Source organism: Lampris incognitus, chromosome 15 (assembly GCF_029633865.1).
Source record: "Lampris incognitus isolate fLamInc1 chromosome 15, fLamInc1.hap2, whole genome shotgun sequence".
In the NCBI taxonomy this organism is placed as follows: Eukaryota; Metazoa; Chordata; class Actinopteri; order Lampriformes; family Lampridae; genus Lampris; species Lampris incognitus.
Genome location: NC_079225.1, coordinates 23,043,529 through 23,059,040, shown reverse-complemented (window position 1 = coordinate 23,059,040; position 15,512 = coordinate 23,043,529). Strand labels below are relative to the sequence as shown.

The 15,512-nt window shown below is 43.5% G+C and overlaps 1 protein-coding gene across 1 annotated transcript in view; it reads left to right on the top strand.

Moving 5' to 3' along the window:
- Positions 1–15,127, top strand: part of LOC130125084 (steroid hormone receptor ERR2-like) — a 39,966-nt gene extending 24,839 nt beyond the window's left edge. Inside the window, exons 4-7 of the mRNA XM_056294532.1 lie at positions 2,877–2,987; positions 3,681–3,842; positions 10,793–11,062; positions 14,883–15,127. Of these exons, the coding sequence (XP_056150507.1) occupies positions 2,877–2,987; positions 3,681–3,842; positions 10,793–11,062; positions 14,883–15,127 (788 nt within the window). The remainder of the gene's footprint in view (positions 1–2,876; positions 2,988–3,680; positions 3,843–10,792; positions 11,063–14,882) is intronic.
- The last annotated feature ends 385 nt before the right edge of the window (positions 15,128–15,512 follow it).

Below are 15,512 nucleotides of genomic sequence, written 5' to 3'. Positions count from 1 at the left end.
GGGTTGGTTGAAGGACTGACACCCAATAAGCTTGCATCCCAGACTGCCCCTCTTATAGCTGGTAGTAAAACACAATCATTTGCACAGATCTAGTCACAGCCAACACATGCACACACCCATACACACACATGCACGCACGCACACACACACGTACCCTCTTACACCACTCCCGCCTACCCCTCCTCCGTCCCACTCCCCATCCACTTTTGCCACACTACCTAACCCCCTATCCACATTTTGGCTGCCACACTTAACCATAACCGTAAAAAATGGAGACAGATGCTTTTAAGATGATCTGTGCACCCGCCTGGTCTCCATGTCACCATAGCTCTCACTACCAAGACACGGGCTCACTCTTGGACCACAATGTGTCAAAGCACATATGGGGCCAAGGTTTGGGCCATGAGAGGCGTGGAATGTGGTGTGGATGATGACACAGGCCCAGAGAGTTGCCCCCCCGTCCCACCCCACCCATCCCCCATCACCCCCCCCCCCACACACACACACACACACACTCGCCCCCTCTGCAAGGCCTCATCCAGCTGTCTTGTTGTGGTCAGATTCTCAGTACTGGGCTGTATCACATGGGGAGGGGAAAATCCTGCAGCGGTTGGATCAGGCACTGGCAGAGGACAGGGAGGGCTGTCGGGGAGGAGACGTATACCTGGCACATAGGATGAGAAAGATGCAGACAGACAGAGAGAGGAGTGATGAAAAAGGGCAAAAGGGGAGAGAACGCAAGATCTTACAAAAAAAACCCCAAAATGAGATGTTAAGACAAAACCAGCTTGTTGTTTGGATTGTCTGTCCATCCCAATCTTTAGCATCTTCTACTCCCTTTATCTCGTTCCTTTTCTGTCTCTTTCTTTCTCCACACGCGATGCCCCTCTTTCATTTCCTGATGTTTTCCTCTCTCATTCATTCTGTTTGCTGCTCTCTGGTCTGTGGCTTTTGCCATGCTGCCGAGCTGTAAACTGAAACCGGTTAGCACCGAGCTCTTAATTCCTGTCAGCGTCTATTAATTATGGACCAGTTGGATGTTCCAGTTCAAACAGGCCCCCGCGGATCTTGGAATTCTGACTCCGGCTGTTTGGTCGCTTGTTGTTTGTTGCAGCCACATGACCCTGCAGCCCACAGCAGGGAAGCCAGTGTGTGTGTGTGTGTGTGTGTGTGTGTGTGTGTGTGTGTGTGTGTGTGTGTGTGTGTGTGTGTGCGTGCGTGCGTGCGTGCGTGCGTGCGTGCGTGCGTGCGTGCGTGCGTGCGTGCGTGTGTGTGTGGATGTCAGGGACGAGTCTATACTGTGGATTTAGGGCATATACCTGCTTAATATATTTCTGTATTAGACAACCTCATTGTCCTGGAAGCCCATTCCCACTGCTTATTCTTATTTTCTTATGCCACAGACTAGTGTCGTCATTCACTATGGAGGAATTACTGAATTAATCTAAATGTCTGAAATACTGCAAGGGTTCCTGTGTGTGTACAAATTATAATTAAAAATGTGCCTTAGCAAAGAATATTAGTACATATGACTGCAAAAGCTCCTGGTATGGCAAAGCCAGAACCCAGCAGCCTAACTGACTAATTAAACCCACATCCACGTGTGTTCTTAGAGGAAGAAGTCTATTTACAAGCCTTATTGATTACTTTAAGGCGTACAAATGGAAAGCTGTGTTAGGAGAGGGGCTCTCGATTTAGCTTCAATCTGCCAGGCATAAAATGATCTCACTGTGTTTGCTGGGAAGAACGAGCTCCCTCTGGGCATTGTGGGTAATTAGGTTAGTGGATAGTCGGTGTCAGGAAATTGAAAGACCATCCTAATCGGATTCTTTTGTTTCCAGGGGAATCAGAGGAATTTATGTGAGTCACTGGGAAAATCTCACACGACTCAATTCCTCTTGTCTATGTAAAATCTGTTTGCTCTCCCGCCACGTGCAAACAACTTTTAATACCACAGCGTAACGCAAGCGCATGAAGTGCATTTGATATTACCCGTGCCCTTAGAAAGCGTTCAAGGTAATCCCAGATTTGTTGAATTTGTATTCTAACTGGATACTTACAGTCCTTTAGCGTTAACAAGAAAGTATTGAACGGCTTTTTATTTTGAGTCTAAGACTTGAAAGAGAAGTAACAAAAAAAAACCCTCCTTTATGTATGTAATACAAAACAATTACTACTATATTTAAAAGTACCAGATGTTATATGACACATTTTCTATTGTATTCATGTTTTCCATAATAACAGCAGCTGTTGAAGAATGATAATGTTAAATTACAGTGAAACTAATGATTTTGCATCCTACCATTATGCAGTATTTCCCCTCTAGCTCACAATAAGCAAATGTTATTGTGTGTTTTTTTTAACTTCTTCTTATTTTAGTAGTAGTAGTGGTAAGGACTTGCAGAGGAAGAGGAGGTATACAAAATGTATTTAACACTGAAGATTGAATGTATAAAAATGGTCAAATTAAGAGAATTGTATATTTGTATAGTGTAAATTGTATATTTGTATAGTGGCTGGCCGATGTGACTGAACAGCCCCCCCAATACACACACACACACACACACACACACACACACACACACACACACACACACACACACACACACACACATATACACCAAAACATTAGAGGGGCCTCTTTAATTTTTGCTGTTTTGGTATTCTGTATAATATTTGTTTGGATCATTTGTGGTACACTGTGATAGACCTGATTTTTCTGTATATGTTGGGAGAAATATTACCAGACATTACTTGAATTCCAATCTCAGAACTTGTTTAAAAAAAAGTTGTTCTCAGTTATGCTGTATGTTACTGTCATCTACATGATGATAAATTGTATATTACAGTGATAATAATATGATTTCACTTTGCAGGGGTACGTTTGGACCGGGTGAGAGGAGGACGACAGAAGTACAAAAGGAGGTTGGACACAGAGAACGGGGGTTACCTCAGTCTCACCATCCCCCCTCCAGCAAAAAAACCACGTGAGTCACTCTGGTTGTTGTTGTTGTTGTTGTTTCATATCAAGCTTTTCTCCAACAGTGAATGTAGTGTAACATAACTGCTAAACTTAGTTTGGATCATCATACACTGGGAAAAATTAAATCTAAGCAAATCCCAAAATCTCACATTCATTCTTAATTATTTTTTCTTAAACTGAATAAAAAAGTCCATCAGTGTCTTGATATAATCCTTTGTGTCTTTGGGGAATTTTCTTAAATCACCAAAAGTGAGTTGGAATAATGCAAAATTAATCCATTACTAACAACAACAAAAAAAGATATATATATATCGCAAAGAAATTCCTGAAATAAGATTATTAACAATGGAAACAAGTAAAATTACAAATTCTACACCATTTTTGTTGTACTTTTGAGAAGAAAACATAATTTTAGCACTGAATAGAGGCTCAAATCACTTGTTGAGAAAGATTATCTAGAATAATACTTGTAGTGTGCAACAAGGAACTTCAAGGGCTTGTGAATTTTTTTAATTTCATAGTTGTTGTTGTTTTTTTTTTCATTTTAATGCATCCAATTGCTATGATTATAACTGGGCATTTTTCCGATATATACCCCTGTATTCCTGTAAGACATGCAATATTTGGACATGCAGGACTTGCATTTCCTTTTTTCTCTCTTTTTTACCATTCCTCCCTCCCTTCCCTTCTCTCCCAGTGACTAAGATCGTCTCCCATTTGCTGGTGGTGGAGCCGGAGAAGATCTACGCCATGCCTGACCCCACCATGCCTGATGGTGACATAAAGGCCCTGACCACGCTGTGTGACCTGGCCGACCGCGAACTGGTGGTCATTATCGGCTGGGCCAAACATATCCCAGGTATGTAAACATGATCACAAATGAATAGTTAATGATGTGATCCTAAAAAACAAGTTTCTTTAAAGGAAAATTAAATTGCAAGACTATTCAGTATTTCTTCATTCTCAACATTTCTCTTTTTTTGGGTTTTTTGCCCCGCTGAAAGTGTGGTGTGAGGATCTATATAGTACCAACGAATACAGTGAATTGCAATTGACAAACTCAAAAACACAACCCTTTATTACCATTTAACCCCTCCTATTATTTTGAATTGATGAGATATTAAATTACATGAAAGTGGGTCTGGATTTCTTTGACTTGACTTTGATAATATTAGCCAAACTGATCACTGATGTTGAAAACTGTACCATCAGGGGACTATGGTAGCATGGTCAATATGGAGAAAAGTAATTATACTTTTGATTGTGTAAGAAGTGTGTTAGTCCAAGTCCAGTGTTGAATTTTCTGATGTCTTACAGTATAAGATTGTTGGAAAAAGTTCATTGGTTGTTGCATGCATGCACATTTGGGCACAAGTACACACACACCCAGGCACACAATCAAACATGCACGGGGATGCAAACACATTCACAGACACACACACACACACACACACACACACACACACACACACACACACACACACACACACACACACACACACACACACAGGTTGATTAACATCTGCTACTCATCTGCACCTAAGGGAGAAGCCAGCCTCATATTCTAAAATCTAATCAATAAAGAGCAGCTGAAACCTTTGATTTGACTGGGTGGGGTGTGGATGGAAGGGGGGGCTTGGTCTTGGATGGGGGGGGGCGCCCCTATGTCAATGTATTCCATTTCAATCCCAGACTTAAAGAAGGCAATCCTCTTACTTACTTAAGGAGACTACACAGGGTTTGTGTGGTAAAATTGATTTATTCAAGGCAGTAATACTTTCAGATTTTGTCCGTCTGTGTTGACGAATCCTTAAATAAGGCTTGTTATGGAAAGATGCTTGGATCTTTTCTTTTAACCCCTTTCACAATGGGGAAAAAAAGATACTTTCAAATCCAATATGTGTAAATGGAACACAGGAATGTGCTCTGGAGAAGATAAACTGATGAAATTTATATCCATATTTAAAATTACACACGTAATCAATTCAACAGGGTGCCTTGGAGTGATTTGCCAAGCACGAAACATATACAAGGAAATATAAAAGTATTATATTCTATAGTTTAGTCGTTGTAGAGTCAAATACATTTCTATTACTTCCATGTTGTTGAAAAACAAATCCCTTTTTGAATTGTTGTAATGTGCGTTGTTGTTCATTGCCGTGAAATTCACATCCTCATTACAGATGACATGTATATCATGGCTTTTTGACTTTTTTGTACCCGTAGAAGTCCCGTATTTGTTCATTTCCCAGCTGGCACAACCCTAGGCAGCTGTTTAACTTTCCTGCCCACCCATTGTTACCTCTAATCACTGATCTGTGGTCAGAGTTACCTTTTACACCCTAATTAATGCAATTTGGTGTGGGTGAAGGTGCCTTGGTGTCAGATCTGCATTTGGACCCTCTGAGGATTGACGCTGTAGAGCCGCAGGGGAGTCGTGCAGTCTGATTAGGAGATTAGGTGGTGGAGTGGCCTTGGGGTGGGAGGTAGGGGTGCTGGCTCAGCAGTCTGGAGTTTACACAGGGACTAGGCTTAAGCAGGGACAGAAGGAGCATTACTGACCCAAATGCCCACTTCTCTCACAGATGCCTTTTTGACCCCGAGAGCTCACCAATGTGGATATGTTGCGAGCCCGCTTTGTTCCAATGAAGAAAATACTCGCAAATCTTTTTTTCTGAGTTTAATAAATATTTCGGTTTTAAGCATGCGGAGGTGAATTCAAGAAAAGACACAGTCGAGGCATCCGGGTAGCGTAGCGGTCTATTCCGTTGCCTACCAACACAAATCCCCGTGTTACCTCCAGCTTGGCCGGGCGTCCCTACAGACAATTGGCCGTGTCTGCGGGTGAGAAGCCGGATGTGGGTATGTGTTCTGGTCGCTGCACTAGTGCCTCCTCTGGTCGGTTAGGGCACCTGTTCAGTGGGGGAGGGAGAACTGAGGGGAATAGTGTGATCGCCCCATGCGCTGTGTCCCCCTGGTGAAACTTCTCACTGTCAGGTGAAAAGAAGCGGCTGGTGACTCCACATGTATCGGAGGAGGCATGTGGTAGTCTGCAGCCCACCCTGGATCGGCAGAGGGGGTGGAGCAGTGACCGGGACGGCTCGGAAGAGTGGGGTAATTGGCCAAGTAAAATTGGGGAGAAAAGGGGGGGGGTAGTCCAACAAAAAAAATGTAGAGAAGAAATAAACTCAAGCTGACCATTTCTCCCTGTAACCGTTGATCTTGTTTGCTGCGAACGACTAAATCTGGATATGAAGGGGCGAGCGCGGAGACATTAAAAAGTGATGTGACACTCTGGGGACATTTTACCCCCGGCCACCAGGTCACAATGTCACCAAGAGACGATTAAGACAAAAGGGGTCCCTACAGTTTAACATTTTGCTCCTGTCATTACACTCATAGCCCACTGCGCAAATGGCTTTAACCATGAGGTAATAAGAGTCATTACTGTCGATTGCACCATTAATGTAAAAGTCCTTCAACACCCAAATGTGTAGACCTGGGTAGAAACATGCAGTGTTTGAGAGTTTTTATGTTACTCTGTCATTTTGAAGGACGTAACAAATATTTATGGTTAAATGCTTGGTGAGTGACAATTATAGGACGCGGTGTAAATTGTCTTAAATCTATTGCTATGGAAGTGAATGCAAATTGGGCTGAATATCAACACATAACCGGTGGCTACCCGAACTAAATAAAACATTTTCGTTACATTTTTTAAAATGTTTTATTCAACTAAATCACACTCCATGTAAATAAAAATGGGCTACCTATTGGTGGCAGTTAGTTGGTGTGAGGATATCCCTGTACATGAGTACCAGAGACACGCGTTCAACATGTTTGTTTGAATGGCTGTAACTCATCACCATGCAGCCGTTGATTGGATGTTACACTTACACATGCTGTTGTGAAAACAGAAAGAATCATTGCATGGTTACCGGGGGTCAGAGGTGGCCACTAATTTTTGCAGCTGCTAACACACACACACACACACCGCATATGACACAAGCGCTCCATGTGCACATTCACACACACGCGCTAGGCTACAGCAGTCAGCGCCTTGTGATACTTCTGTTCAGTTCAGAGAATTTCTTGCTTTCTCTTTGATTTCCTCTGTCTCTCTCTCTCTCTTCTCTTTCTGTATCTCTGTCACTCACACATATCAGCTCTCTCTACCTCCACATTTCTTAGACGCTCTCCCTCTGCCTCGTTCCCCTGACTCTCCCCCTCCTACTCCTACCACTCGTATAGGGCCCCCTAGTCTCATTATTACCTCTGTCTTTTTATTAGGCCCATTAGGGCTCTTAGGAGGCCTGTAATGATACTAAATGAATAGAGAGTGAACTGCTGTCTGTTTTAGAGCTAGGTCTCAATGACAGTTTCAGGCTTCACTGCCGACCACTCTGTCATTCTATTGTACTGAATAGGGATTCAATTACTCACCTGCTCTGTACCTATACTGTACCGCCGGAGCAGGTTTTTTTGTTGGGGTTCTTTGTTTGGGGCGACAAGCAATACTTGAAATCAAACTTTTTATTTTGAGATGCTGATACTTCATCATAGACTCTTATGGTGGACAAATGTGATGCATACTGTCTTACAATAGGAGTAACAGCAGCAGTATGGGTGCATGTCATCACGATGCACGTAATCGATATTACCATTCACTGTCATTATCCGTACCGAAGCATGTTGCGATACTAATGATGTTACTTTGGGTGTGTTAAAAACGTTCAGCATCCCTTGTCTCCCTCCACATGCTCTTTTCCACAGCAAGGGAATGAAACAGAAGAGACAGGGATATAGACATTCCCCCAGTTTGCTCGATATTGTGTCATGTTTGGTCAAACGGCAGTAAATCGTGTGGTGAAATATTGATATTTCATCAGGGAGAATCTCCCTCCGTAGCAACACTTAACTCGGCCACCTCCGGGCGCAATACCTGAAGCTCTGGGGCAACCCCCAGGGAGCCCGGAAGTCGCTCCATCACTTCAGTAAATTGAGTGGAAAGAAGGGGAAAAAAGCAGGCTGTGGAGAAGAAAGGAATGATGAAGAAAAGATGGAGACAGTTGAAGTGGCTGACAGATAGCTGACGGTTCTTTGTTCACAATGTATTAAAAAAAAAGTGTAGCAGAGGAAAAATACCTGCTGAGCGAATGCAAATGAAAAGGAGCTCCCAACGTGGCGCACTCCATTATATTTCAGATAGTTCATTCATTATTGCATTGCCAGAGCTCAAGAGAAGTGAAATGTCTTGCTCTTTTCTACAAATAATAATGCATTTTAACATGATTGAATCATAGCTGTTTTAAGTGTGGTATTATAAATAGGATCAGCACTTCTTACTCAGGTTATCGTACGCTTTACTTTTAGCTCACTTTCCACATCAGATTTTTGTTTTAAATTTTATCTCCAACGTGACATATTGTGCTGTGGTAATGTATGATCTTCCCCAAATATTGAAGTGTTTGTGTTTTGTTTTTTACAGAGGAGATGTTGTCCACCTAAAGTGTACTGTAACAGAAAGTATTTTAGACACTTGCACGAAACCAGAGTAAACGTATGAATTCCTGATGCAGCCTATGGCATCAGCATTGTGTAGTCCCCCATCCCAACCCCCTACTAACCATGTACCGGATGTCCTCCATCAACTGTCTGTTTGTCAGATCTGAGGCTTGGATCGATGCCCCTTTCGCATTTGGTGGACTGATTACAATCTACTAATCAATGACACCCCCAGCACTCTTTTCTCTCCCTCCCTCATTCCCCACCCTCCCCCTCCTCCCCTCGTTCTTTTCATTTGCTTGATAAGAGCCATTGGCAGGACTTCTTTTAAGTCAACCTGCCCCAGTCCCATCCATGCAACCTCAGATTTAAGTAAACAGAGTGGTAGGTTCAAGGCCCCGGTCAATAGACCAATCACCCTCCTATTCACCATAGAAAGGTGAAATGTATTGTGGTGGTTTGGCTCCTTTCAGTCGTCTCCCTGTTTGATGTGGTTTGTGTGAATGTTTGCAGAGAGAGTTGATGAGTCAACCTCTTAGCAGAAGGCATTGTTACCGCCGAGTCCAGAGGAGTTGAATGCAGGGCCGCAAAACAATTGAGAAGGAGTTTACAAGCTTTTTTCCAGTTTCTCTCTCGGACCTCAGTTTAAGTGGAGTCATAAAAAGTTTGGGGTAATAATGTCTTATGTAAGAATTCAAAGCTGCTTCAAGATATTGTTCACTGATTATCTATCGGTCTCATTTTAATTCTGATGCCTCTGTATGACCGACATAAGCAAATGAGACCATCAGTAAAAAGATTAGATAATCCGGTCGGATTCCCCGCGAAATCTGATGAAAACGATTTACGTCACACACACGAGATACAAAGCCGCAATTAGCGGTACATTACCTCATAGCTGCATAGCTTCAAAACACAGATTTTTCCCTTTCTCTTCAAAACAAAAACTACCAGAGTGAATGGAGATCTTCGCAAAAAGAGGTGATGCTTATGGGAAATGAGTTCATTCCTCTGCATAACTCCACCGCTTTTGTCCACAGTGAGAACTTTTTTTTTGCCCCCCCCCCTTCTCCCCAATTGTATCCGGCCAATTACCTGACTCTCCTGAGCCGTCCTGGTCGCTGCTCCACCCCCTCTGCCGATCCGCGCGGAGGGCTGCAGACTACCACATGCCTCCTCCGACACGTGGAGTCACCAGCTGCTTCTTTTCACCTGACAGTGAGGAGTTACGCCAGGGGGACGTAGCACGTGGGAGGATCACGCTAGTCCACCCAGTTTCTCCTCCCCCTCGAACAGGTCCCCCTGACCGACCAGAGGAGGCGCTAGAGTAGCGACCAGGACACATACCCACATTCGGCTTCCCACCCACAGACACGGCCAATTGTGTCTGTAGGGACGCCCGACCAAGCCGGAGGTAACACGGGGATGCGAGCCGGCGATCCCCATGTTGGTAGGCAACGGAATAAACAGCTACGCTGCCCACAAAGTGAAAACTTTAATGAACTTGTTCCCTCACATAAAAGACAAGTGAACAGTATGATATATGTATAAACATTAGGGGAAAAAAATGGGTCTCAATATGGTGGTCACTTTTAATTCTACACTTTTGTTTAAGTTGACACAGGAGGTAAGAGGAACTCGTTTCCACATATGATTTATTTTCTTCCTTCAAATGTTCCGTACAGTATATCCCCTCAACAATGGGATGATATATTTACCTACCATTATTTAATACATTGTCATATCGGGTTGTAGGGTCACATTTCCTTTCATATTTATGAAGTAACCGAGACTCCACACAGTTCAACCTGATGAGTAGTTTTGTCATCATTAAATGGACAGTTCTGGGCTCGGTAGCAGGACTGACTGTTGACAGTTGAGGGCTGGAGTAGCCGCGGGTCATGTTTCAAAGGCCTTAGCCCTCTGTTAATTTATATCCTTCCCCTAAGCCGCCCCATACAGTGAGCGGCCTCCTTTTAAGACAGGCTCTTCTGAAGGCGCACAGAAATATACAGTATAGCTAACACACACACACACACAGCCTGAGAGCCCACAGAGGCCCCGAGACTGTCAGTCTCCGACCGTGGGGTGAGGTTAACGGGTTGATCTCATGCTTTGTCATTTGTCTATACAGAGTGACTGCACACTGTGTCGTGCCGCTTTCTTTTTTTTATTATTACAAAAAATAAACTTTTGAAAAATTTGGAATAAATGTTCAGTTGATACCCCTGAAAATAAAACTCGATTCAAGTTTAAAAAAACAACAACAAAAAAACCCCCTCAATTCCTTTCTTAATCCGGCAGGTTTTTCCAGCCTCTCGCTGGCTGACCAGATGAGTCTGCTGCAGAGTGCCTGGATGGAGATCCTGGTGCTGAGCATCGTGTTTCGCTCGCTACCCTGTGAGGACGAGATAGTGTACGCCGAGGACTACGTGGTAGACGAGGAGCAGGCGAGGCTGTCCGGCCTGCTCGACCTGCACGTTGCCATCCTGCCGCTGGTCCGACGCTACAAGAAGCTGCGTGTGGAAAAGGAGGAGTTTGTCACGCTCAAAGCCATTGCCCTTGCCAACTCAGGTGAGGTCATATGTTAAAACACACAGATACAGGTGTATGCACTCACGAAAAACAACACGAGTACAGGCCGACACATGTCACAAATATGAAATCTTACGTTTAGAAAAATTGGGGTGGTTGGAACCTGCAAACTTGCCAATGAGTGGATATAGATGAATGATAAAGATACTTTTAAGTATATTGGCTGAAGGATTTGTTTTCTTTTGAGGTCAGGAACGTATGCTATCCTTATTATTCATTATTATGGCCTATGTCTCCGTAGTACATCATTTAAAGGGATAGAAAATGTGACGTAAATACAGAAACATGCATGGGCTGGTAGCTTGTAATATTGAGAGCCCATAACAGAAGTTTCAGGCATGTTTTACCATTTATGAGAAAGCTGAGAGCACGTTTGTATGTCTGCTGTAATGCCACTAGGAGGCGCCGTGCAGTCTGCTGGACGAGCGATGCGTGCCGTTACATAGACTCAATGCTGAGAAACTCCACCGGTGTCAAACCACAATACGGAAACGACAGGATGCATAAGCTCAAATCAACATCTGCAGATAAGATACTGGATAGTGACTCAGAATTAGACTAACAGGGACCTTTAGTGGAGGAAAATGGTGGAAAAGACAGTTGTGCTGAGCTGACATGACGTCAGAGCGTTTACATACATAATGCAACTGAGGGATTTCTCTGTGTGGTTAAAAATTGTTCAGTGGCACCTATGAAATTGTCAATGATAAGGGAATACTCAAAAAAGGTTTGGAGAATGTTCACCAAGAGAAAAAAATATAAAACAAAGATAACACGAACAACATATTGACTCAGCTACATACTCCCCCCTGAACTTCTCAAAACTGTTCTAGTACAAGTCAGCAGCTGAATTCTGGGTAACACTAGCCTAGGTTGGGGGCGGCACGGTAGCCCAGTGGTTATAGCGTGGGCGTCTCGCAGCAAGATGGTCCTGGTTTCGAGCCCTGGGGTAGTTCAACCTTTGGGGGTCATCCTGGGCCGTGGAGTTTGCATGTTCTCCCTGTGTCTGCGTGGGTTTCCTGCGGGTGCTCCGGTTTCCTCCCACAGTCCAAAGACATGTAGGTCAGGTGAATCGGCTGTACTGAATTGTCTCTAGGTGTGTGTGTGTGGGGGGGGGGGCGCTGACGGCCTGTCCAGGGTGTAGCCCCGCCTGCCGCCCAATGACTGCTGGGATACGCTCCAGCATCCCCGCAACCCTGAGAGCTGGATAAGCAGTTTGGATAGTGAAAAAAGAAGAAAAAAAATAATAAGGGAATACTGCTTTAACTCTGACTTTCAGAGAAAGACATCTCATTTTCACTTCTTTTATTTTGAATCATTCACATGAATCATCAGTTTGCATCATCATCTATTTACCTAACTCTTTTTTTGCCATATATTTCTTTTTCTTTTCAAAATGACAACGCTGAGGATATAATTAAAACAAGCAAAAAATAAAACAACAGTTGTCAAGTGATGGTCTATCTCGTGAACCAATCACTTCCACAATAAAAGGTTCGTGATAAGAAGGGACGAAAAGGTCGGGAAAATGGCTATTTAATTAAATGCCCGCTGTGCATGCGTATGTATGTGTGCGCACATAGCCTATGTGTATGCATGTGTGTATATGTCTATATTTTAATTTGTGTGTGTGTGTGTGTGTGTGTGTGTGTGTGTGTGTGTGTGTGTGTGTGTGTGTGTGTGTGTGTGATTGTCACATTGCGCTCTCATTCTCTCCATCTCCATAACAGTAGCTGCCAGTGCACCACAGCCCGGGGAGATATATTTAGCATTTCATTAGGAAAACAGGAGCTGTCAATAAAATGTGTTAAGTGGAGTGGAATGAGCGTTGGGGAGCGACGAGCCTCGTTTGTTCCGATGTGAAGATGCCGCTCTCGTATCGACAGTTTGCTTTTCATGAGGCCGGGCCTGTCCCCCCCTACTAATCGATGCCTGTTAGGAGTCTTTTCTCCTGCCTGACTGAAAAATGAAAAATGCTGAGCCCATAGGTTTAGTCCTCAGATGACAAACTCTCCACGGGAGAGTGGGTTGTGGAGTGGGGGAGGTGGGGGAGAAACGGGGGGTGAAACGGGGGTGATGGAAAGACGCAGGGATGTTTGGAAAGTGTGAGAGAGCATGGGGGAGGGTTGAAAGGGAGGCTCAGGAAGGGTGAGAGGACAGCTTCGGCTCGTTTGAACGCTGTATCAGAGAGCTTGGGCTCCAGGGGTCCTGTGGGTGTGACAGCTGTGGAAATTCATGGCCATTGATTTTGTAATTAGCGGAGTATTGACGGGATTGACGCCAGGCTGCTGACGGATTACATGGAAATTGTTTCTTCAAAGTTAGTTTTGCATTCCTCCCATAACCTCCTTGAAAACACAAACACACACACACGCACATACATATATGCACATGCACACATGCATATGCTCGCACACACACACACACGAATATTCTGTCTCTAGAATGTACACACTGACACACATGAAAATGTGTGTTTTCCTCTCTCTCTCTTTCTGACACACACACACACACACACACACACACACACACAGCCAAATGGGGATCAGATCAGTATTAACATGAAGGTTTCAAATGAAGAGCGCTGGAACACATGTGCGGTCCACATAGCCTACTTAATTTCCCAAGATAGAAACGCAATTTACACAGAAGGCGACTGGTAAAAGAGACTTAATCAGTCAGTTAGGAACATAATTAGCCTTGTACTTTCCTTTTTTCTGCCTCATTTACACGATCATACACGGTCTTACTTCAGTCCACAACTTTTGAGACGCACAGCGGCGCCAAGGCTAATTTAATTCAGTTAGCCAATGCAAATGACAACCAAGTTTGGTTTAGCATTCGGATTAGAGAATCGTTTTGGATTGGATGAAACACGTTTATTGTGTTTGAATTTTCATCACACGATAGAATTTCTATAGAGTGAATTTATTATGTACTGACTTCACGTCTTGCTGGATGCAATGTTTTACCCGTTCATCAGTCAGTTAACGGGGTGGCCGTGAAAAAAAAAACAGATTAGAAATGGCATTTAAATGCTTAACATTGCCTGTTTCACTGAAAGTCTGACCATAAGTCAAGGTGCTTATAACATTTAAACAGCCTGTCCTTTGGAGGGCAACCACATTTTTTTTATTTTTTTCCAACGTATACTTGGACGTATACATGCAGAACAGTTTTTAATAAGTCTCAACTGGTTTTATTTTAGAATCTATACATAAGGGGGACAACTGCTCTTTCTTATGGAAATGAAGGCCATCTGCCGCCATCGTTCAGCTGAACGATATCCCTGTAATGCAGCCATCTGAATTCATTAGCACGGGGATGTATGTGGTCCATAATACCGAAAGAAATGAATCTTTTTCCTGTCTCACAATTATTTATACAGTACCTCTAGCTCTTCTTCCCACCCTCCCTAGAGTCCTGGCCATGCACAGGCATTTATTTAAGGAGAGTCATTAACCACTTACAAGTGAAAACCTCTCTCCAAAATTGGATGTTTGCATAGAAAGGCTGCAGAATTTAAAGCAAGCGCAGTGTTGCTGCAGATTACCAAGTTGTTGGTGAAGCAGCAGACCTCAGCATGTAACACGAAATTGTGAATTTTTTTCCGAATCTCTTGTAGTAAAAAGAGGTATCTATGAAGTCTTTATTCAAACCATGTAAAACAGTTAAATTGTTTGCATGTTTTACTGTACTGTTGTACATTTCTAATTTAGTCTCATCTGCCCACTTTTTTCTCTCTTTGTTTGCTCGTTTGTCTCTCTTTCTTCTTTTGTGTCACCATTTTATTCTCCAGACTCCATGCACATAGAGGATCTGGAGGCAGTCCAAAGGCTCCAAGATTCTCTCCATGAGGCTCTGCAGGACTTTGAGGGCTCCCAGCATGCGGAGGACCCTCGGCGGGCAGGGAAACTGCTAATGACCCTGCCCCTTCTCCGTCAGACGGCCGCCAAGGCTGTTCAGCACTTCTACAGCATCAAGATGCAGGGCAAAGTCCCCATGCACAAACTATTCTTGGAGATGTTGGAGGCCAAGGCTTGACGATTGGGTCAGATGTTTGACAGACAGCTGCATCACCCAATCAAGGCAACAGACAGCCCATAACAATAAGGTGGTGCGCCAATTGAAAGGATCAAAACTTGGACTACTTGGTTATTTTGACGCCTCTAAATGGCAACAAACATAATGAAAAAAGGGACAATTGGAAATGGTTTTAAAAAGGTAAATATCAACCTGATTGGATGTGGGATCACGATAATGTATATAAAGATGATGTGTACAGAAATTGGGCAACCGAGGTCTTGTTATAACCAGAGACCCGCTGCTCTATATCACCTGAAGCTTCTGTGAATTTGTTTCTTATCTTATTTTCGTCACAAAATGGAAGTGTGTTACATGGCCATGAACTCGTTTTTTCTGTATTTCA